Source organism: Diplotaxodon limnothrissa, linkage group LG22, assembly GCF_057381915.1.
Source record: "Diplotaxodon limnothrissa isolate DT_005_m linkage group LG22, D_limnothrissa_male_GT1.1, whole genome shotgun sequence".
Lineage (NCBI taxonomy): Eukaryota > Metazoa > Chordata > Actinopteri > Cichliformes > Cichlidae > Diplotaxodon > Diplotaxodon limnothrissa.
In genome coordinates this window covers 5,733,068-5,756,790 of record NC_140616.1, presented here as the reverse complement: position 1 = coordinate 5,756,790, position 23,723 = coordinate 5,733,068, and the positions used below count along the sequence as shown (strand labels likewise).

Here is a 23,723-nt window from a genome sequence, read left to right as displayed (position 1 = left end):
CGCCAATTTCTGGGGGTGAGGTCACTGAGGTAGTTAAACAACTCCTTGATGGCAGAGCCCCTAGTGTGGATGAGGTCCGCCCCAAGTTCCTGAAGGCTCTGGATGTTGTAGGGCTGTCCTGGCTGACATGCCTCTGCAATGTTGCGTGGAGATCAGGGGCGGAACCCCTTGACTGGCAGTCCCCGTTTTTAAGAAAGGGGAACGGAGGGTGTGTACCAACTACAGGGGGATTACACTCCTCAGCCTCCCTGGGAAAGTCTATGCCAGGGTGCTGGAAAGGAGAGTTTGTCCGTTAGTCAAACCTTAGATACAGGAGGAACAATGCGGTTTTCGTCCTGGTCACGGAACACTGGAGCAGCTCTTTATCCTCTCAAGGATAGTTGAGGGCGCATGGGAGTTTGCCTAACCAGTCTACATGTGTTTTGTTGACTTGGAGAAGGTATTCGACCGTGTCCCTCGGGGTGTCCTGTGGGAGGTGCTACAGGAGAATGGGGTGTCTGGCCCATTGCTACGGGCCATTCGATCTCTATACAACTGTTGCAAGAGCTTGGTTCCTATAGCCGGTAATAAGTCAGACTCGTTCTTGGGGATAGATACCGGTATCCGGTGCCATTATGGCACCAGTTCTGACATAAACGGTAGTAACCAGACAGAAAAGCAGCGCACATTTTGGTGCTTTATTTCGGTGCTTTTTTTTCCTGAGATGTCAAACACTTTGGATTCTAGCCAGTCATTTTACGTTTCGGAGGATAGTGGGTGGGCCCAGGTATGTATGTTGTTTTAGAGCAGAGCTACAGATTAAAAATGCCCAAGGCAAAGCGGTCAAAAGTCTGCCTGTACTTCACAGCAAAAGCTGCAAACTCAGCAGCCTGCAACAAGTGCTTTAGGGTGATACTGTGCAAAGGAGGTAACGCCTCGAATCTGATGAAACACCTCGCGAGGCACAACGTTTTAAAGCCAAGAAATGCATGGTATTTGATAGCTTGCTGCAAGACCGAGCACCGAGTGTGGGTGTGGTGCCTGTTATTGGACCTGGAGCGGGTTCTTGGACATCCCCCAAGAACCCGAAGAGTAGAGTCCTGGCCCCTAGCCCTGCCAGTGTAGAAATGCAGAAATGCCCTGCAGTGCAGAAATGATGACAGATGATGATGGCAGCACCAGCCGTTCTTCTCTGCTTGAGTAGCTTAATGTTGTTCGTGTGTAATTTACGTTGAGTGGGCTAACCACGTTATTAAATTAACGCATGTAAAGTGAACTAGCAAACACCGTTGTAGTTACATGCGGCTGTCTTCTTGTTTGATGGCAGATACTCCCTTCACCCTGGCAAAAAAGGCTAAAATGACCAAAGAAAAAGTGGAAAACAGCTAAACATGAGAGGTTTTTTTTCCCCATTGTTTAGGCACTGCTTCCAACCAAGAGTGATGCCATAAATCCCCTATAGCTACAGAAAAGGCTAACATTGTTATCTTTTTACAAAAACAAACAAACCAAAAAAAAAAAACACAAAACAGCTGAACATGAATGGAGAACACAATTTTGTGTTCTCCATTCTTTAAGCACCGGTTCGAGCACCGTTTAAGCACCGGCACCGTTTCAAAAGTATCGGTTTGGTACTGGTATCGGATAAAACCTAAACAATACCCATCCCTAGAAATGACGAAAGGAGAAAACTGAGATTTGAATCACACAGATGCTGATTAGCTCACTAGCGAGAAAATAATTGGATTACAGTAACGATGACAGAGTTTCATAGCATGGAGAAGTAGAAGGAAGAACCTACAATACACCCAAATGCCCAGGAATGCAGTCAGACAAGTGACTACCAATCTTCTTTTTTAATTTCACACGAAAGCCTCACGAACAGGAAACAAAAATAAAACTGAACACATCTACTGCTAAGAAAAACAAAGGCAAATAAATACCTGCCTTAAATATGCACAAAGGGACTTTACCAGTTATCCTGTTTGGTAAGCAAGAGTGGCATATTTCCAAAACTTGCAGATGAGGTGGAGCTCATGGGAGTTGGTTATGTGATACCATGCAAGCCGAAAGCAGCAGGTGACATTCAAACCTAAAGCAATAAGTTCCTGGTATTTATAAATGTGCACATAAAAAGGTGTATTAGTTTCTACCACCAATAACATTACATACCATTTTTCATATAACCAAGAAGCACTCCAACATTTGACGCTCTTCTCTTCAACTCCAGTCTCCAGTCAAAATATAGATATTTCTGTAACTTGTTTTGTTTTTTTTTACGTTCAGATAAAGTCACATTTTAGACCTTTTCTTGTAATGTGCACTCTGTGTTTGTACGCAAGTGAGTTTTAATGTCAGGAACACCAAAATCTGAACTATAATATGTAGTTTACTGGATATAGCTGTGCTGGTCACTTAGTGCTCAGAGGAGAAATATGGTATTTAACCAGATTCTTACTCTGGATGGCATTACCTTGGCCTCCAGTAACGCGGTGAGGAACCTTGGAGTCATTTTTGACCAGGACATGTCCTTCAACGCACATATTAAACAAATATGTAAGACTGCTTTCTTCCATTTGCGTAACATCTCTAAAATTAGAAATATCCTGTCTCAGAGTGATGCTGAAAAACTAGTTCATGCATTTATTACTTCTAGGCTGGGCTACTGTAATTCATTATTATCAGGATGTCCTAAAAACTCACTGAAAAGCCTTCAGCTAATCCAAAATGCTGATGCAAGAGTCCTGACAGGGACTAGAAAGAGAGAGCATATTTCTCCTGTATTGGTTTTCCTTCATTGACTCCCTGGTAAATACAGAATTGAATTCAAAATCCTGCTCCTCACATACAAGGTCTTAAATAATCAGGCCCCATCTTATCTTAATGACCTTGTAGTACCTTATCACCCTATAAGAGCACTCCACTCTTACACTGCAGGCTTACTTGTTGTTCCTAGAGTATTTAAAAGTAGAATGGGAGGCAGAGCCTTCAGTTTTCAGGCCCCTCTTCTGTGGAACCAGCTTCCAGTTTGGATTCAGGAGACAGACACTATCTCTACTTTTAAGATTAGGCTTAAAACTTTCCGTTTTGCCAAAGCAAAGGAGTTTTTAGTTCCCACTGTAAAGCGCTATACAAATGCAGGCCATTTACCATTTTACCATTTAAGTAGATCAATGCTTATATTGTATTTTTTAGACTTAAAAAATACTTCAAAAATATGCCCCACTTAAAAACGAAGTGCTGACTGGAGTGAGGGGGGGGGCATAAATCATGTCATTAAACATGATTTATTGCAGAAAACTACTGAAGTAAAAATGAACACAGGGAAGCGCTTATCTTCAGAGTCTTCAGGCCAAAACAACAAACAAAACACCCCCTTTAACTAAAAATCAAACCAAGAACTCTCTAGCCAAAAACAAAACACAGTGGCTGAGCTCCTTGTCGAGCCAAAAACAGGAGAAAATGATCGAAACAAAAAATGGCAGAGAACCCCTACCTACTTCCACTGTGATGAACTAATTACCACTGTAAAGGCACACCTTTGCTCACAATAAAATAAAGAAAACCAAAGTTACACAAAGTTTAAATTCACACACACTAAAGTTTGCTGCCCAAACGACTGTAGCTCACAGCTCTGGCAAAATGGGGGAAGTGGCAGGGGCGTGGCAGTTTAGGATGGCAGACTATATGCCGTGGCTGACAAGCTGCAACACACCTCAGCTGTGGCTCATGAGGCAGACCTGTAACACAGGAAAGGAGAAAAAAAACTCTCTCACAGAGGGAGAGCCACTAAAGGTCAGGGACCGTAACAACATAACAGAAATGCCTTTTTAATTAAGAAAAAAAAAATAATTTAATAATAATTGTTCAAGTATGCTGAAGTTAAACACACCTCATATACCGGGAATGTAAACTAGACTTGCACCAGGAAACAAACCTTAACAAAGGGATTTAGCCCAACTTTGCTGTCACATTGCTTCTGCAGGTAAGATCATGATCCACAATCACTTTACTGGAGCAAATTATGTTTTAGTAAAGTATGCTAACTTTGACATGTATATAGGGATTTGATTCTGACTTTTAGAGCTCTTCATGGACACGCACCAGCTTACGTCACTGAACTTCTACAGCACTATGTCCCTAGCAGGTCCTCGAGGTCATGTGATCAAGGCCTACTTGTCATACAGCATACAAGGCTGGGAACTAAGGGACACAGATCTTTTGCCACTGTGGCTCCCAGACTGTGGAACTCTCTCCCACTGAGGTTAAGATCTGTGGGCTCAGTAGTCTCTTTCAAGAAACAACTAAAAACACATCTTTTTAGAATTGCATTTCGTTTTGTCTTTTTTTGTTTTATACCTTGTTATCTCTTTTTGAAGCACTTTGTGATCTTTTGTCTAGAAAGATGTATATAAAAAATATGTTACTTACTTTACTTACTTATGTTATCCCCACGATACACTGGCAGTCTTAAATGGCATAAGCTGTAAGGAACTTGATAGATGTATTAATATTATTAGGAGAAAATCTTGGATCATTTTCTGATGGATGCATGCATCAGAAGATGCATCTTTATTTTGCAGGAAACGGGCAGGAACAGGTAACATATAGATAAATGCTTATATTGTTTTTTGGGACACAAAAGAAATGCCTTTTCAATAATAATAATAATAATAATAATAATAATAATATCAATTAAACCCTTGTTCAAGTATGCTGAGTGTCAGCTGAGGTTAAGCACACCTCATATACTGATAGTGTGAACTAAACTTGCACCGGGAAACAAACCTTAACAAACCTGTAAAACCACACAACTCTTCTCTCAGGTCTTCACTTCAACTCCATCTTTCTAAATATGACGATGAAGCTAATGCTGCTGCTCCTTAGCTGTCACATTGCTTCTGCAGGTAAACATCCCAGCTACAATACATACATGCTGGGACTCACTCTGAACTTGTTACATTTGAGTTTGTGTGTCAGGTTCTTTGTGTTACAGTCAAAGAATTTGGCACATTGTATTGGACATAGGCAGGTATTGGCAAGCAGGCAAGTGAAGCACTTCATGCTTCAGTGGGTGAAAGCAGGAACAGATGCAACAATAGATAAGTGTTTAAACTAAGTACTGCCAACCCTATTTTTTCACATGTTAGAACAACAATAGTTAACATTAAAGATAAAGAAAAGATTACCTTATTTTTATTGCTTCTTTTCTGCCATGGTTTAAGTGCAAGTAAGAAATGCCTTAAAACTTTCAAGCTCTAACAGAAATATAATCTGACCTCGAGCAGTGGTTTTACTTTTGCTTTATTTTATTGGGAGAGCCAAAACATTTTAGCTCTGATTTTCTGAAATAATTAGGATTAAAAAATTGGATAACACAAATGCATGTTTTATCAGCCAGTGATTAACAATTGAATTTGATTTGCCCTACAACTCTTCTGCACTGTCCATAAGTGATGTAGTAGAAAAGGGTTGGTATATAGTATAAAAAACATATATTTTAAACATGGTTTATTTACACTGCTAGACTCCTACACTCCCACAAGATTTAGGCAGAATGCTTTTAATACACGTGAAATAGATTCCTGATACATATTTCTGTTAAACAGATGATTCAGGAGAATCGGGCGGTCACCAGGGGTGGCTCTTTAAGTAAGGAAAAAGGAAACAAAGATGAACCTGGAATTTCCCCTTAACAGCCCTGGCATCTGGTTATCATGTCCATCAGCATTAAAGGGAAAAGCAAGAAAAAATACAAAGTAACTCTTGGCTATGATAATTCCTCATCTCTGCAGCTGCCACAGAACACCAAAGTACAAATATGCACACAAATATGTAATTCATGCTAACAGGAGGATGAAAAAATATTATCATGCTGTTACATTATTAATTTTTATAAAATTGATATTAAAAGAAAAGAAATAAAGAAAAGAAATAAAGAAAAAGAAATATGCAAACTCATTGCCTCTAAAAAAACTCATTATGAGTATATAAATTTGGAACTATAGGAACTAAGGAACTACTTTTAGTAGAACTTTATTTTTAGTAGAATATTTATTCTACGTTTGTCATGTTCCTGGGTATGTTGACCCAGCGTTTTAGGTTTAGTTTACAGTATTTGGATGCTGTTTATGTTTAAGTTCATTAGATTAGCGAAGTTCATTTGCTTATTAGACTCCTTGTGTTTTCTTCCCCTGTATTTAAGTTTCCCTTCCCCTTTGTGTTTTATGCTGCATGTCTTATGTTATCAAGTTTGTTTTGTCATGTCTGCGTCTCATGTTTCCTGTTTTATTTTGAAGGAGTCGTGTGTTCTTTGCTCATTGTATTTAGTTTCACTTCCCCTGTCCTGTCATTACTCTCATGTCAGTCAGCTGTTCCCCCATGTGTTCCCACGTCCTCTAATCACCTCCTGTGTATTTAAGTCCTCTGTTTTCAGTAGTGATGGCCAAATGACGCTTTCTGAAGCACTGAAGCTTGCATTGAAAAACGGTTCATTACTCGAAGCTTTTCAACACAGTCCTCTCTGGTGACATCTGGTGGCCAAAAATATGAAGAGCAGCTTGAATCCACAAAATAAAACCAACCGCTTCATTATGACTGCCCACTCTACAGAGTGTAATTCTGTCTGATATTGGGCCTCCGTTGTGTTGCTTTGAACATGTATTTTGGGGGGCGGTTAAAAAAAAATTGGTTTATTTGTTTAATAAATAATCTTGACCGGTAAACTCTCCTTGTTCAAACATGCACCATGGTGTGGTCTTTTTTTGCTTGTGACTTCTTGATGTTGGTAAATACAATAATTGAAAAATACCACATTACATATAATATACATTTAATAATGTACAACACGTTATGGAGTATGCTTCTGCTGTGAGGTCCTGCCTCCATGCACTTGTGCAAGTGCTAGACGGGTATATTTATAAATAATATTATATTAGGGAAATTTTCCTAGACATATTTTTGAGCTGGGGGTAGAATTGATTGTGAAATGGAAAGGGAAAATGCTTATGAACTTGCAAATTAAAATCATGATGCATTTAAAGTAGCCCTTTTTCATTTTTATTTAAGAAGAGAATTTGTTCTAGTGTGCGATGGCCAAACCTGTTCCTTTTCGTGGAGATCATTTCTCCTGCATTAAGGAAAATCCCTTCACATGGCACAGAAGAGGCTGGAGTGCAGAGAAACTGGTAGAGATGCAGTTATACAGTCTACCTGGGCCCCACAAACTAAAGAGAATAAATAGATTAAATTGCTGCACATTTGGCAGACTAACATTTTCAGATTAATTAAACAATGAAATATATATTTTTATAACATTACATGTAAAGAGTCAAGTGGAAGTTTTTCCAAAGTTATTTAATGATATTTATATTATGGAAGCAGATTTTTTGACATTTTAAGTTTTTTCCCATTATAAGATAAAATAAACACGCACAAAACAAAAGCAAACGGCCAGAACACAAAGCTGGAAAACCCACCCGACTGACCAAAATCAACTGTTACGGATTCAAATATTGGGGATGGATACAAGAGGGAAAACCACAATAACAACACTGGTCCGGCCGGGTTGAGTCAAACGATGATTTTAATGATCACACGCGTGGGAGATGGACACCGTACGCAGACAGCATCAGATCTCAAAATGGTGGAGCATTGATCAAACTCTTATAGCCTCTAGTGGCCCCCACCTTATCATAAAAGCCTAAACATTCACATGCTTTCTCTCACACGGCGCCTAAGCTACGACCTTGGCTCCCTGTTTATCTGCTCCTGCTGAGATGGGGCAGAAAACTCCAGTATGTTCTGTTCTCTTCTAATCAGACAAATAAGGCGATGACTTTCTGCGAACAGTATTTCTTATAACTCAGCAGTATAATGCATCATAAAACAATATCATTCATTCACAATAAATCAGCAGTCTAATATAATGCAAATCAGTTTAACAAATGCAATAGTTACCACCTTCTTCTAATAGTTGGGTTGCGGTCACGTGGTTCTGATGACGTGCGGAGGCAGCGCGATTTTTGAGTGGAGGGCGGAAGTAAACATGGAGGACACTGTGGAGAGTCAGGAGAGCAGCTATTGTGCAACTTTAGACCCCGTTTCTCGGGAGAGATATAAACAGATAGTTAAAAAATATATCGGACGTGATCCGTATTCTTTGAAAATGTCCGAATACACCACAGAAGTAAAGGATTTGCCTACTATCGAGGCTGTGGATATCACCAACTACTTGGTCCTCCAGACTTCTTACTACACTAGGCAGCAAATGAAAGCTTTCAAGAGTCTGGAGGCGTACAATTTTTTTGTCAGCGGGTGGGTCCACAACCTTGGAACAAAACGTCTCCGTGATGGATACAGTTTGGTGTTTGCAAGGGTGAGTGTTTGTTCTTATATTGCTTTATCTTAAACACGCTAACAGTTAGCGGTAGCGGCTTTAACGTCAACAAACATGCCACATCCTTAGGACTTCGTTAGAGTTGTTTGTTTCAAGGTAAACCATTCTCAGCGGTCTAACGAGACACCTCTGAAGACTTGGGTAATTGCAAAGGAGGATGGAGAAGTGATTGCAGCTCATTGCAATTGTATGGCAGGGTTAGTAGCCTAATTAAGTAGGATGTTATTGCAATGAGAACACACACATACACACACACACACACACACATATACGCATAGGGCACTGCTAGCATTTTGCAGGTGTACTTCAGTAGTAGTGGGGAGAGAGTGTTTTCTTTTAGCTAAGAATTCATCAGCTAAGAATTTGTGTGATTGCCTTAGATCCCTCATGACACTCAGATGCATTTTTCAGATAGAGGGTAGAACTATTCAGTCATGTCATCACCTAGATAATGATTTCTCTATAGGCTGTTGAGAAAGAGTTAATGAATAAACATGTTACTTCAAATAAAGTGCCATTGCACATTAGTATTAGTAAGCTATGCATCATCAAAATGTACTGTAAATATTGCATTTCATGTTAAAAAGATTATGTGCTCTATTTCCAGACTATCAGAATCATGCTCGCACGTTGGAGCTGTTCTTTTTGCAGTTGAAGCTGGGGTGAAAATGAGAGCGACATGCACATCAGAGCAGTGCAAGTGGCTGATGCCATCTCATGTTAAAAAGGTAAGCCAAAAAGCAAAATGTAGGATAAAGAATGTTATATTGGGACTTCATGTGACAGTAGGATAAAATATCTTCCCCTATACTGCTACCTTGTCGTGGTGGGGAAGCTTGAGTGCCTCAATGACCCTGTAGGCTATACCGTCGGGGGCTTCAAGCTCCTGGTAGATCTAATCAAGCCGGGCAGGTTGCAGGTGAGGGGTCAGACAAAAGGCAGTACTTTAATAAATGAAGAGTTCTATTCCAAAACGCTATAACAGCATTTAAAAGCCATTTCCTTTTTCATGACTAACATAACCATGACTGCAGAACCGTATACTGTATATCACACCCTTCTCATGCATGCCTCAACACCCTAGCACTTGTTTTCTGCGCACACACACACCTGACTGCAGCACTTTATATATTCACATTTCTCATGCATTCCTCAATACTCACAACTCCTCACACCACATTTTCATCAACATGGAACTGCTTACTTTCCACTCCTTTTATACCCAGCACATGGCACCTCCATCCCCACCCAACATACACACACACACTTCACTGCCAACCAACCACTATACCCAGCCTAAAACACACATACTCACTCCACTGCCATCACTGTTCAATTTCGAATATTTTTGGAAACGAATATATAGCGTTTTGGAAAAGAGCTTTTTAAATTTTAATGATCTTCTTTGGCTTAATTTTTCCAGATTCCTGCTTGCCCAGTAACTCTGATTGACTTCTCTTCAGCAAAGTCAAAAAAACGAAAGCTTGAGTGTTCCATTGATGGCTGCACAAGTACACAAAAGGTTGGGAAATCACTTCCATGCCCAAGAGTGCAGAGAGATTCAGAGACATACTGTAGGTTTTTTGAGAGTTTAAGCAAAAACTGTCCAAGGAGTGCAGCACTGATGTCTAGGGAACCTTACCACAAAGAATTTGTCCCCCAGTCTAGCATGCTTCCTAAAACTGTGCCTGAGTACAGAACACCAGAGACACTGCAGCTCCCCCCCAAAGACCTTGAAGAGCTATGCCTGGACTTCCAGCTTGAAGAGCTCACCCTGTCCCAAGTCCAGGCTGTAGAGAGGGCGACTCGAAGTCAGAGTGCAAGCAGTATTTGGTTTAGGCAAAGAGCTGGACGCGTAACTGCCTCTAAGCTGAAACAAGTTCTTAAGACCAACCCCCAGCAACCATCAAAGAGCTTGATCAAGGCCATATGCTATCCAGAGGCATATAGGTTCACCACAGCTGCTACAAGGTATTTAGGGTTTGATGTAGGGTAAGGCAGAGTTAAGATTTGGGGTATGAAACTGTCCATAACTGTAACTAAAAAAGTGTTATGAAGATGGAGGTTAGTTATAGGCTTATACGGCTAGGGTTATACAGGGTAAGAACTAAGTATAGTTTAGGGTAATGGCATATTGTATAATACATCACTTTACTGTTTTACACATCCAATACTAAGTAATAATTTCCTTTTCATGTTTGGCATGTGTACTGTTTATAGTTATGGATGCAAACATGAAGCACAAGCCAGAGGAGCATATGAGAAGCTTATGAGCCAGGAGCATGCAGGCTTCTCATGTATGGACAGCGGTCTCTGGCTGAACCCCAAGTGGCCATACATGGGGTCCTCCCCTGATGGGATAGTCACTTGTGACTGTCATGGAACTGGCATCTGCGAGATTAAGGTATTGACTCTGTTGTAGTCAAGGCCATAGGTGTGACATCTTTCCATAAGAATCAGTGAACTGAGTAAAAATGCAGGAAATACCTTTTCTAATTTCTAATCTATTGTTCAATTAAGATAAGATGAGGCTTTATTGTCTGTGTCAAATAGACATTTGTTTTGGGCAATGAGAGATTATGATAACACAGACCACACCCATCATCTTTGCTTCTTCACTGTTTCATCAGATAAATCTTGATTGTTGTTCTCATCACTGTGATTTTAGTGCCCACACTCTCAGAAAGATGCGGTCAACCTGCGCATGCGTGCTGGGGAGAAGGGCTTCTGCCTCATCAGTGACGGGGATAATGTCACACTGGACCCAACTCATGACTACTATTACCAAATTCAGGCACAGCTTCACATTGCAAATGCAGAGTACTGTGACTTTGTTGTGTGGAACCGCAATGACATATTTGTTGAAAGGATTTTGCCTGACCTTGAGTTTTGGGATGATGCGATTCCTAAAGTTGAGTGTTTTTTTAGAAACAGTATACTCCCAGAAATACTGGGACAGCAAGTTACAAACATACATGTGTAATGTGATAAAAGGACGACAACATAATGACATTTTGAATATTGTTATGACCTGATGGTAGTCATTATGAGTTCTGGCTATTGTATTTGCTCTGACGTAGCATTAGAGCACAAATTGTCATTTAATTTTATTGTACATTTAATTGTGTCATTTAAGTGTTGTGTAACACTACACAATGATTAAATGCTATTGAGGCAGCATAATAATACATTGGTGGTTTATTTACAAGATTAGACTTTTAAACAAATAAACAAAATAGATTGCAATCCATCTCACAGTATAATACTGTACAAACTGCCAGCACAATATGACAGTTGGAGAAAAATATTTCATTTGAAAACATTTACAGACTAATCAGGAGTCAGGACTTAGGTACTACTATTACTCTACCCTGTTCTACTTATCACCAGAGCCAAGCAGCAGATACTGGACACTACTCTTCCTCTCCACCCCCTTCTGTGAGCCGTGACAGTGACAAGACATTTAATTTTTTTTAACTGATTGATTACCACCCACCCCCCTTACTCCAGTGGGACAACAGACTCGGAGAGATTTGATAAGGCACAACAAATTACCCCAATCTTGTCGATCAATGCATGTGTCTCACCTGGCTTTGTGGACATGTTCTCTATTGGCATAGCCCTGCTCTGCAGAATTTGATATTTCCTCCTGACTAAACCTATGACTCGCTCAACATGGATACGCAAATTGGCTATTTTCCTTGTCTCTGCCACTTCATAGGCTGACAGCTGTTTTCTCCCTTTAGTGAATGCCGGTGTCTGTAGTGAAGCACAGTAAAACCCCACATTATCGCCAATATTGAACCCACGATCTGCAAGGACAATATCTCCAGGTAACAAGTTCTTTAGGAGGCCACTCTCTATTGTGATCTGCTTATCGCTAACTCTCCCTCCCCAGGCAGAAGATATGTAAGTGACGTAGCCTTGGGGGGCAACACCAATCAAAAATTTTACAGTGTGATGGTGCTTGTAGTTGGACCAAGTTTGAGCTTGTGCAAGAAGATTAGATGGTCTCTCAATAAAGACTTCAAAGCAATCAACAATCACAGCCACTTTACATCCAAATGCCTGTCTGAAACTCAGTGGCATCGTAGCTTGAAGAACATGTCGCTCTGGCCACTCAATTAGGAACTCTAACCTTTTATGAAGTATGTCAATTACTTTATGCCAAACTCTAGAAGCAGTGGACAGAGAAATATTGAACCTGAAAGCTAAATCTTTCAGGGGCAGATTTAGTCTCAGCCTCAGCAAAACTAGTATGAATTGTTCAAATTTGGACAACAAAGACATAGGTCCCGAGGTGATATAGGGCTCGCACAGTTCAAAAATCTGAATTAAAACTAAGAAGTTGGGGAGCCCTGTGTAGAACTTTGTCTTGTCTTCATTTTTTTCAAAAGCCTCCTGGCTGAACTGTGTGTCCAGAGCCTTGCTCCGAAGATCAACCAGCTCTGCTGTGTTCTGTCTCAAAACATCCTCCATCTTCTCGATGTCATCCATCGTCAGCTCTGTCTGGCATCCAGCATCCGCACAGCCTGCAATATAACAGTGGGGGAGCATAATCAGCATAATAGAGGCAACCTCAATTTTTACTCATTTTCACTGTAGGAGTTTTTTAGTGGGCTATTAGAATCTGGTGTAATGTGTTTAATTCACTATGTTAATTTAATGTAATTATTTTTTTTAATCAACAAAAAAACATGTTGCGTCTAAACAAAAAATATATTTATATGTTTCTCACCACAGAAACCTTACATTACGGATATCTTTACTTATCTGTGAAAGGAGACTGTCTGGAATCTGGCAATATAAGAACCATAGCAGTGTACAAAAACCTGTGGTGTGTGCCTGACGGTAATAAGTGCCACTTTTTCTTTTTTTCTGAATAAAATGGTATGGATTTACTCTGTGATTAAAAAATCACAAACATGTAATATGTAACTTGGACCATAATCATTACAGATAATGGCATCTTTTTCTCTTTGACATGATTCTTGTTTGTTTTACATCTCAGCACAATATCTTACCTGGATAAGTGAATGTCTCATTCACACTGAAGTCTTCTGGTTGTGGATTCTCAGCTGGAAGCTGCAGTTCGGGGTTCTCCACTGTCACTAGGCTCAAATCCGGGCTCTCAGCCGTCTGTTGCATATCCAAAATCGCCTCTGCACATCGATGCTGTTCTGCCTTAAGCTTCATTCTTTTCTCTCGTTTGAGAACTGATTCCGATCTGGGTTTTCGTTCGTAGCCGAGATTGACCGTCGGAGCCCAGTCCTCCGACTCTTCGTCATCCAAAGCACTTGGGCAGCCTATAGTCCCAATCAAGTCAATATTAGACTACTAACTTAAAAGCACTAAGTAAACGAGAATTTAACGACAACCTAATGCTAATAAGTTCGTTTGCAAACATAACATTACCTCTGACGAAGTGGTCGCTGCAGACACGGGCATTGGCAGACTCTGCTCCTCCCGACTGTAAACGTAAATTTAAAATCCATTTTTTCCTACGTTTTTCGGTTAGAATTTTCCATTTTTCTCCTCTTCGTTGGGCTATTTTTGGTACCCTAAAATACCGTTTATCAGTTTCTCTGGTCGACCTACTGGAGCATCCGTAAACACAACAGGACATAGGCATTTTGCGTACTGTCTGTCTGTGATTTTGCGCTTATCTTTTTCACTTCCGACCGCCAGTCAAATTTCGCGCTTTACGTCGACGTCACGTCTACGTCAAATGAAACCTAGCTATTCAGGAGAATAATGCAAACTAAAACTACATAATAATTCACAATCTTTAATTAGGGGTATAACATGGCATAAAATAATATTATAATCTCACACTCCCCCTGATGAGCTCTTTAGAATAAAGAGCTCACCTACACCCTGTAATCCAGTGTGGCCGGGTTCATTTCTTCTCACTCCTGAGGCCCTTTGTCCCCCTGTTGGGCGAACCATATGTGAGATGACCTCTGTGTTTGCGCAGTTCAGATGCAAGAAAAACTATTATTACAACAGTAGCCGGTACAGATGACACCTCCATCACTCCCCAGTTCTTCCACAGCTTTATTTTGGTGCTACCTTATACCCTTCAGACGTACTCAGACTAGAACCTCTGTCCGAGAAGCTTTTAGCCTTTATTTTATTGCTGCAGCTACCAGTGTCTTCCAGTTGGGTGATCCTCTGCTCTTCTTTCTTCAACCTCAGGGTTTAGACAACCCTTTAGTCGTTGCACAGATCAGGGGATTATTCTGCCCCGATTTCTAACAACGATCTGTGTATCCTCGGGTCCTGTGTGTCCTGTGTATCCCCCAGAAAAAGGAACAGGAACGTGTCCCCCTTTTGCCTAAGAGCCTCTTGAACCTCGTTGGTCTGGTGTTCCTGGATTTCCGCCAACCCCTTCATGGTTATTGCTGTGTTTATGGGATCCATCCTTTGAGGTGACTAATCGGAGCCCAAACGCCATGACACTTGAACCCAGTTGGTGTCTTGGCAGTCACTGTGTCTGTCTCTGCTGCGAGGGATCCCCGTATATCTGTGACCTCGTCTGGTGTCTGTTCCTTTCTCTTTAAGAGACAGAAAACCAAAACACCTCTCTGCCTAGCTCCAGTCCATAGATCAGCCAAACATCGCGTTGACTGTAGCTTTTAACCCTTACGGTGTGTTCACACCGAACGCGATGGACGCGAATAAAACGCCCCAAACGCCCCTAATTTGACGCGTGTACATTCGCGTCTCAACGCGTGTCCAAGAAAAATCCATCGCGCGTCAAAATATGATATTTTGACGTGCGTGAACCGGAAATGTGGGAGGAATGTGGGAGGGAGTTGTGCCAGACCGGTATCTTTGCAAGATGGCAGCTATCGAGCTAGCGCTTGAAGAGAGAGTCTCCCTTCTCTATGTACTGTGGAGAGCAGAGCAGCAGCGTAAAAGACGTCCTCGCCGTACCTGGGTCCATCAGGTCCTCCAGAGGCATGAGCAGTTTGGTGAGTTTCACCACTTGCTCCAGGAGCTGCGCCTGGATGACGGCCGATTCCAGCGCTATCACCGTCGGCCAGTTTGAGGACCTGCTTTCCCTCGTCGGTCCCAGCATTGCCCGCCTAGACACCAACTACAGACGCTCAATCCCACCTGCAGAGCGCCTGTCCGTCTGCCTGAGGTTAGTAAAACTATTTAATACGGTAGTCCTTTATTGATATCTGTGCTAATATGCTAATCCATCCAGTTATACACTGCTAACATGGATGTGCTATGCTAACAGTGAATGCTGTCGGTGTTTACTGAAAGCAAACTGTGGTACAGAGACGACTCTTTATAATATTTCTAGTGATACTCAGAAGCTCTCATCAAGCCCCGATTTAATTCGATTTATGCTGTTATCAGTGTTTGAATGATAGCATGGCTGTGGTGTCACATCAATGTATGCGCTCGGTGTTTGCTGATATCAAACTGTAGCATTAGGACCACTGAGTTAACCTTTGTAGTGATACTCACTCCTTTTTATTTAGACCTGGTTTAATTCTGGGATAGTTGAATATTTGTATATAATCCCTGCAGCTGTCAGACTCTATAGCAGGGGTCACAGCCTTTATTAAAACAGAGTTAGATAAAACTGTGAACAGTTTGGTTCATCTCTAGTTACATGGTTCTATCTTGATAAGCTGTCTTATCACAGATTAATTTTTCAAAAATATTAATGATTTAAGCAAGGAAAGGGCTACATGTCAACATACAACTCTTTATTTCTATTAATGTCTTACTTCATTCCTACCTGATTGACATGTTTAGGAATTATGCGTGATTGGCACACTGTAGTTGTGAAAGTTGCTACCAATCAAATTATGATATGTTAAAGTTAAAACAAAACACAACTGTTTTAGATATTATCTAATATACATTTTGTAATTATCCTTATAATTACAAAAGGTTTTATGTAAGATTCATGTTTTGTGATTTAAATCTGACATCACAAAAGTATTTTGGAATTTGAATGATGTATTTTGTAACTGCAGTACACATAATACTGATTTTGAACAATTTTGTCCAGGTTCCTTGTCACCGGGGACTCCTTCAGGACCATCGCGTTCAGTTTCAGAGTCGGTGTGTCCACGGTGAGCCAGATCACCCCCCAGGCAGCGACGTCCATCTGGGACTGTCTAGTGGACGACTTCATGGCTGTGCCTTCACCTGGAGACTGGCGCTCCATCACAGAGGGATTCCAGGAGCGCTGGAACTTTCCTCTGTGCTGTGCAGCTCTGGATGGGAAGCACATCCAGACAAAGGCACCCCATATATCATATAGGAGACACACACATTGATATACACTAAATATTCATTTCATTTCTTTTTTGTGGTGCCCAAATTGATGCACCTGCTTGATTTTGTTTAAACAATTATTGCACACTTTCTGTAAATCCAGTAAACTTCTTTTCACTTCTCAAATATCACTGTGTGTGTCTCCTGTATGATATTTAACTGACATTTTTTATTGTAACAACCAACAATTTATACAGGAAAATAATGTCTATTAACAAGGTTGCCCAAACTTCTGCATCCCACTGTATCAGTATATTTTGTCATTAGTATAATATGAAATAAATTCTACATGTGTCAAGTCGTGTGCCAACATTTGCTGTGTAGTAGAACTGAGACATTAGTCATTATAAACATTTATTTGAAATAATATTAAAAGTCTCAAACAGAAAAACATTAAACATAAATATATAAAATATAAGAATTTACAGAGAGACAGGAATAAAAAGGACCAGCTGCTCTCCAGAGCAGGAACAAGGCTGAGGAGGAAATGCTCCATTGGAGACTGGTGTGGCCTCTTCAGGGACTCCAGGATGGCCAGCTCCACCGCCGATGGACCGTCCTGGGACCCGTCCCTCATCTGCCTCGGAGCCGTCCTCCTCTGTGGGCCTGTAAAACAGCACAAAACACAAAGAAATGAGAAGGCTGCTACTAGATTTTAATTTCAACATTGAAAAAAGAAAAAAACAATAACAGGATATAATCAGATTGGTTGTAGATATTTAGTAAAGGTGATCACAAGGGAATCCCACCGACTAAAAAGGTATCAGTGCTTGCTGTACATATCTGTGGGTGCAGCAGCAGGAGCTCAGGGACTGGGGATGCTCTGCTGCAGAATCAGTTGGTTCTATCAATACAGTATTAAATGTTAACAGGTTGGATATAATAATCGTAGAGTAGACAGTGGTCCCTCATTTATTGCAGGGGTTCTCAGAATAACTAGCCCCTGGTCACAGTTCTCACAATTGATTCTCAAAGTGCAAACCTTTGTAGATTGCAAAACGTAAAAGTATTATTATGCCGCGGTTTGTCTTCATCTGCCCGCCACTTTCGTGCGCCTTTTTCCCTCACGGTGCAGGTGTCTATTTCCGAATGAGGCTCATAGTTATGGGTGTTTTTGTGCTGTTTTTTCTATTGGACGCGATGGTTATCAAAACCAAACGTGATAAATTTGGCAAGCGCAGGAGATTTGTCAATCAGGCTGCAGAATGCAATGCTGTACTGTGCAATAAAAAATCAGCGAAAAAGCAAAGCAGTGACGGATGAACAGCGGGACCACTGTGTGCTGTTTATTAATAAACAATAAAATATATTCCTAAATGATAACATGCATAAAAGCAGAACGGTATTTGTACGTCAGTGGGAAAATAGCGGTGGCTTGCTAGCTTTTGTGCGGCTTCCCCGGGTCAGTGAAAACTTTCAAAAGAGAAATGAATGAACTTACCAGGTTGCCCGATCTCTTCACATATCTTCCTCCAAGCTCGGTCCTTTTTATTCCTGTCTCGGTACTGAAAGCAGCTGGTGTTGTACAGCTCTGAGTTGTTTGCTACCGCATTGATTAGCCTTCCCCTCCATTGAAGTATGAAAGGCTTTGGCTGGATCTGCCCCTTTGACCTAGGTAACAGCCACGTCACCAGGCTCCTGATTGGTTGTCGCGGCGCGATTTGACGCTGGAGTTCAGATTTTTCCAACTGAGCGGTAGACGCGAAACGCGCGTATGCACAAAATGCAACACAAAAACTCACGCGCGTGGTTTTATTCGCGAGTCAAACGCGCCAGACGCGCTACACTGACGCGCGTTTCACGCGTTTTGGCGTTTTCGCGACGCAAATCTGCTTCCGAATTTTCGCGGGACCCGCAATCGCGCGTCATCGCGCCTTTCCATTGACTTTACATGTAAACCTGACGCTCTATTCGCGTCCATCGCGTTCGGTGTGAACACACCGTTATTAACTTGAGCACAACTCTATAATGAGCAACAAACTGCAATATGTATAAAAATGATCATGGTTACACCTGCAATGAAAGATCATATGACCATTCTGACACCTGTAAATAGAAGATTAACCTGAGGTTATAACAATCACCGTAATACAAATGTTAATGTAATGTCAAAAGCTTCAATAAATGATCAATGCAATGCTTGTTATATGATTCTGATGCAATAATAATGCTGATGCTAAAATAACAGTAAAACACCCCCTTTTTATCCCGTTTATAAACTTGACACATAAACGTTTATAAATGCCTCTTTTACTTTTATTTCCCCCTGTTTTCCCCTCACTGACCACAGCAGGGGAATCTATGTTTTGATTCAGCCATGAATCCAGCTCACCTGATTCATCACTGAGCCCCACCGTCACTGGTGTCTGACAGGGTGGCGCTGCATATTCTTCCTTTAATGTCTCTATTTTCAATCTGTTAATTAGAGTGCTTAAACATGAAGTAGACTACGTCCACAACAAGTCAATACAGCTGTAAATGTGGCCAATTATCAATCTATTATCAATCAATAACAAAAAATAGATTTTATTTTATGCATGCTTTTAGTCAACCACTCACCCAGAGGATCTCCAATCCCAGAAAATTCCTTCTCCTCATTTAATGAGTCCGTCCTCCTTCCATGCCCTGGTAACTGGTCCATCCAGAGCAGGGCTCTCAAAATTTCAAAATCCCTGGTAGCCCTTCGGGCAGGGACTCTTCAGTTTTTGGTAGCCCAAAATAAATGTAAGTAGCCCGAATAAAAAAGAGAGCAATTTTTTTGATTGATGTTTTGTTTCCTGTTTTGTTTCCTTTACAATATTATACTTTAATGTATAATATTGTAAAGGAAACAAAACATTAATCAAAAAATTGTTGAAAAACAAATTACAACATTGTATAAAAATTACAATCATCAACTCAAATACTTGGTTCTAATTGAACAGAAATTTCTATGAACTTGTAAGAACTAGGGATGGGTATCGGTGTCGACATAAACGGTAGTAACCAGACCGAAAAGCAGCGCACATTTCGGTGCTTTATTTCGGTGCTTTTTTTTCCTGAGCTGTGATACACTTCTAGCCAATCATTTTACGTTTCCGAGGATAGTAGGCGGGGCCAGGTACGTACGTTCTGTTAGAGCAGAGCTACAGATTAAAAATGTCCAAGGCGAAGCGGTCAAAAGTCTGGCTGTACTTCGCAGCAAAATATGCAAACTCAGCAGCCTGCAACAAGTGCTTTAAGCTGATACTGTGATACTGTCAAAGGAGGTAACACCAAGAATCCGATGAAACACCTGGCGACGCATAGCGTTTTTTTTAAAAGCCGAGAAATGCGCCGTATTTGATAGCTTGCTGCGAGACCTCACACCGTGCACGTCGGGTGGGTTGCCAGTTATCGGACCCGGAGCAACATCCCCCAAAAACCCGAAGAATAGAGTCCTGGCCCCTAGCCCTGCCAGTGTAGCAGAAATGATGACGGATGATGATGCAGCAGCAGCCGTTCTTCTCTGCGTGAGTAGCTTAATGTTATTAGTGTGTAATTTACGTTGAGTAGGCTAAACACGTTATTACATTAATGCAGGTAAGGTGAACTAGCAAACATCATCATAGCTACATGCGGCTGTCTTCTTGTTTGATGGCAGATACTCCCTTCACCCTGGCCAAAAAGGCTAAAATGACCAAAGAAAAAGTGGTAAACAGCTAAACATGAGAGGTTTTTGGACAAAGTTTGTGTTTATTCCATTGTTTAAGCACTGCTTCCAGCCAAGAGTGATACCATATATGCCACATAGCTGCAGAAAAGGCTAACATTGTTATCTTTTTACATAAAAAACCAGCTGAACATGAGAGGTTTTTGGACAAAGTTTGTGTTCTCCATTCTTTAAGCACCGGTTCGAGCACCGTTTAAGCACCGGCACCGTTTCAAAAGTACCGATTTGGCACCGGTATCGGATAAAACCTAAACGATACCCATCCCTAGTAAGAACTGTGTAGGACATGAATCAGTCTGTGTCAGATCCTGAATTTGAAATTTCCGCTGAAGTGACGGGTAAGAGACAAGTGGAACCAAGATCTAGGCCATTTGCTTTTTGAAGTTTGCAAAGACTGCTAAATTTTGCCAGTGGTAGTTCACTCTTTGCAACATAGTACGCTGTTCTAAACAGATTTTTCAGGTTTATTTTTAGTATGTTATTTGCAATTGGTGTTTGTTCTGGGAAAGATATTGCAGACTGAGCAATAATGCATTTCTTGCATTTCTCATGGGTTCTAATGGGGGCCTTTCTTAAAATGACTGGTCCCAGTAACAAAGGCGCTTGTCGACTCAGAAATCGAGAGAAAACCAACAACACACCCGGCAGAACATTATGTTATTTACAAGGGTGCACATAAGTGGTCCGCATGTGCGCATTCGCTGTCAAAATAAAAGACGCACACCAGATAAGAAGTCAAGGTCAAGGTCAAGGTCAACCTGATCCAGCTCCGTCAGCCATGTCTCGGAAAAAGCCATTACACAGCTGTCCCTGAAGTCTTTCTGGAACCTGACGTTTCCCTGGAGTTCATCCAGCTTGTTCCTAAGAGACTGAACATTTCCAAGGATAACAGACGGCAGGGGAAACCGACTGACCTGTTGTCTCCTCATGCGCAATTTAACACCTCCACGTCTCCCTCTTTTCCTCTTCCTCTTCTCACTCGTTCTGTTAAAATCTTTATGTATAAAATCCGGCATACATGAGGTGAGGTCCTACCGTCATACGGTAAGTTAAGTTGTAACAGTTCGTCGCGGGAATAAACAATCCTCAGCTGACTCACGGCCTCGCCCACCTCATTGGAAACAAGCCAGCACAGTAGAAATCCAACCACAATGAAGAAGAAAGAATCCATGACGTTCTCACTATTGTGGAGCGTGTGTCAGTTTGTAAGAAACTGTCACTTCTTTCAACCAAAACACATGCCAGCAATAGAACCGAAAAGAAATGATAAAAACTTAAAAACTTAGGATGCCAAGCTCTCACTCACTGCCGGTCGCTGCGTGCGCATGCGCCCTCTTGCGGTGTTCTGACATTTGTTTGGAGGTGGAGGAACACCAAAGTAATTGCTTAAAGGAGCTTCTTCGACATTTTTAAGAGTTTTAAACAAATGTCTGTCCTCCTCCAGAAAATCTTATGTATGCAAACATAAGATTGTTGCAACTTCATATCTTGTGCGCGGTTTTTTTTTTTTTTTTTTGACAGCGAATGCGCACCTGCGGACCACTTATGTGCAGCCCCGGTTATATAGCTCGTCATATTGCAGCCACAGAAATTCTTTTGTCCAAGAAACCATAAAGCTGCACTTTCTTTTTGCCTTATAGTCTGATTTGTCATAACTTTTCCGTTTTGTGGTAAGCTTTTCTTTGGCTGTCACTTCTTCACCCTGACCTGTCTTATTTGGCTCAGCAGAACTAAAATATATATCCTGCTGCTTTTACACACATAACGGTCAGCGATTCTCTGTGCGATCAACCTCTCATATGTTTAAGCTTGCTGCGGGAGATTTCACTTGTCATGTTTGCATAGTAAGCTAACGATTGATAAGACGATGTCAGAGGAATTGGGGCGCAAATTATCATCACTCACCAATCAGTACTGTCGCTCTCTATACACAGTTCGCATGATTGCAAAGTGAAAGCAAAAAACAAGCGCAAATTCAAACGCGATTTCAATATGTCACATATTGACAGTGGCTCACCGATGCCAATGACATAATTACCCAGCTACATTTCCGAAAGAATGCAAAAGCATTGACATATATTTTTCCTTCCTACAATAGCCCGACGGGCAGGGCAGAGATAGATTTTGGTAGCCCGACTGGAAAAATCGCTAGCCCCGGGACGTCGGGCTACCGATTTTGCAAGCCCTGTATCTGATTGAGGAATCACTCAACTTTAGAAAAGAGAGTTTATTACAGAGAAATGGCTCTTTCCAAAATAAAAGCTATACTATACGCTTCTTCTGGGCTATATTCTCAGCAGCATATTGTAGCGGGTCAGGGCTGTTCGGGGTTCTGTTTGTACAGTTATGTTTTGTTTATGTTGCCATAGTGACGGGTGACGCCCTCTCGCCGCGACGGTGTGTCCTTCCGGGGTCAGAGGGCGCCCTGTGTGTTGTTGTTGTTGTTGCTGTGCGGTTGCCGCGGTGAGCAGTTAGCTAGCGGCAGTGTTCTTCTGCAGATGTCAATAAACGGCTGTGCTCCCTGGCTAGCTCACGGGAAGCAAGACCAAACGACACCTCCGTCTCCTCGTTGTCTGAGCTCGCCACATTGGTGTCAGAAGTGGGATGATGGTGGCACCCCATGTTCTGACCCGAGTGACTTTTCCCCTGCCGGTCGTGACCGGCCGGTGCGCCAAAAGAAGGCACCTGGACATTTGCAAAGTGAAAGCAAAAAACAAGCGCAAATTCAAACGCGATTTCAATATGTCACATATTGACAGTGGCTCACAATGACATAATTACCCAGCTACATTTCCGAAAGAATGCAAAAGCATTGACATATATTTTTCCTTCCTACAATAGCCCGACGGGCAGGGCAGAGATAGATTTTGGTAGCCCGACTGGAAAAATCGCTAGCCCCGGGACGTCGGGCTAGCGATTTTGCAAGCCCTGCAGAGCCAGATCATCTCGAAATATACATACAACAAGCCAAACCACACCTTGGTCACACCAACCCTTTTCCGCCCTGAAGATGTCCAACGCCATCTTAGTCTGGACCAGGGTTTTAACAGTTTTGCAATTTTCATTAGTTTTTTATTTTTATTTAGTTTCGACTTCAGATTTTCAATTTTCTGTCAGTTGTAATTAGTTTTTACCAATTGTTTGCTAGTTTAGTTTAGATTTTATTTTTTTTTGAAAATCCTTAGTTTCAGTTTAGTTTTGATTAGTTTCAGTTATAGGTTTAGTTGTGTTTGCAAATATTAAGTGTAACAAAATCCCAGTTTCATCATATCAGTCATGCTCTTCTGCTTATCCTTGGGTGTTGAGACTATTAACTATTAACTCTTTCAGCACCGGGTGTTCGTAATT

At 41.3% G+C, this 23,723-nt stretch overlaps 3 protein-coding genes across 3 annotated transcripts; 2 read left to right on the top strand and 1 right to left on the bottom strand.

The window, feature by feature from the left end:
- The first annotated feature begins 7,978 nt into the window (after positions 1 to 7,978).
- Positions 7,979 to 11,373, top strand: LOC146609262 (uncharacterized). The gene is made up of 6 exons (XM_085346295.1): positions 7,979 to 8,356; positions 8,474 to 8,574; positions 8,985 to 9,105; positions 9,801 to 10,348; positions 10,598 to 10,781; positions 11,046 to 11,373. The coding sequence occupies exons 1-6, from the start codon at positions 7,979 to 7,981 to the stop codon at positions 11,358 to 11,360; spliced, it is 1,647 nt and encodes a 548-aa protein (XP_085202421.1). The 3' UTR covers positions 11,361 to 11,373.
- Positions 11,374 to 11,524: 151 nt separating this feature from the next.
- LOC146609261 (uncharacterized) lies at positions 11,525 to 14,106 on the bottom strand. The gene is made up of 3 exons (XM_085346296.1): positions 13,793 to 14,106; positions 13,402 to 13,683; positions 11,525 to 12,909 (listed from the first exon to the last, which is right to left on the bottom strand). The coding sequence occupies exons 1-3, from the start codon at positions 14,007 to 14,009 to the stop codon at positions 11,879 to 11,881; spliced, it is 1,530 nt and encodes a 509-aa protein (XP_085202422.1). The 5' UTR covers positions 14,010 to 14,106; the 3' UTR covers positions 11,525 to 11,878.
- Positions 14,107 to 15,185: 1,079 nt separating this feature from the next.
- Positions 15,186 to 16,920, top strand: LOC146609260 (uncharacterized). Its single transcript, XM_085346294.1, has 2 exons — positions 15,186 to 15,527; positions 16,416 to 16,920. The coding sequence occupies exons 1-2, from the start codon at positions 15,268 to 15,270 to the stop codon at positions 16,684 to 16,686; spliced, it is 531 nt and encodes a 176-aa protein (XP_085202420.1). The 5' UTR covers positions 15,186 to 15,267; the 3' UTR covers positions 16,687 to 16,920.
- Positions 16,921 to 23,723: the final 6,803 nt, after the last annotated feature.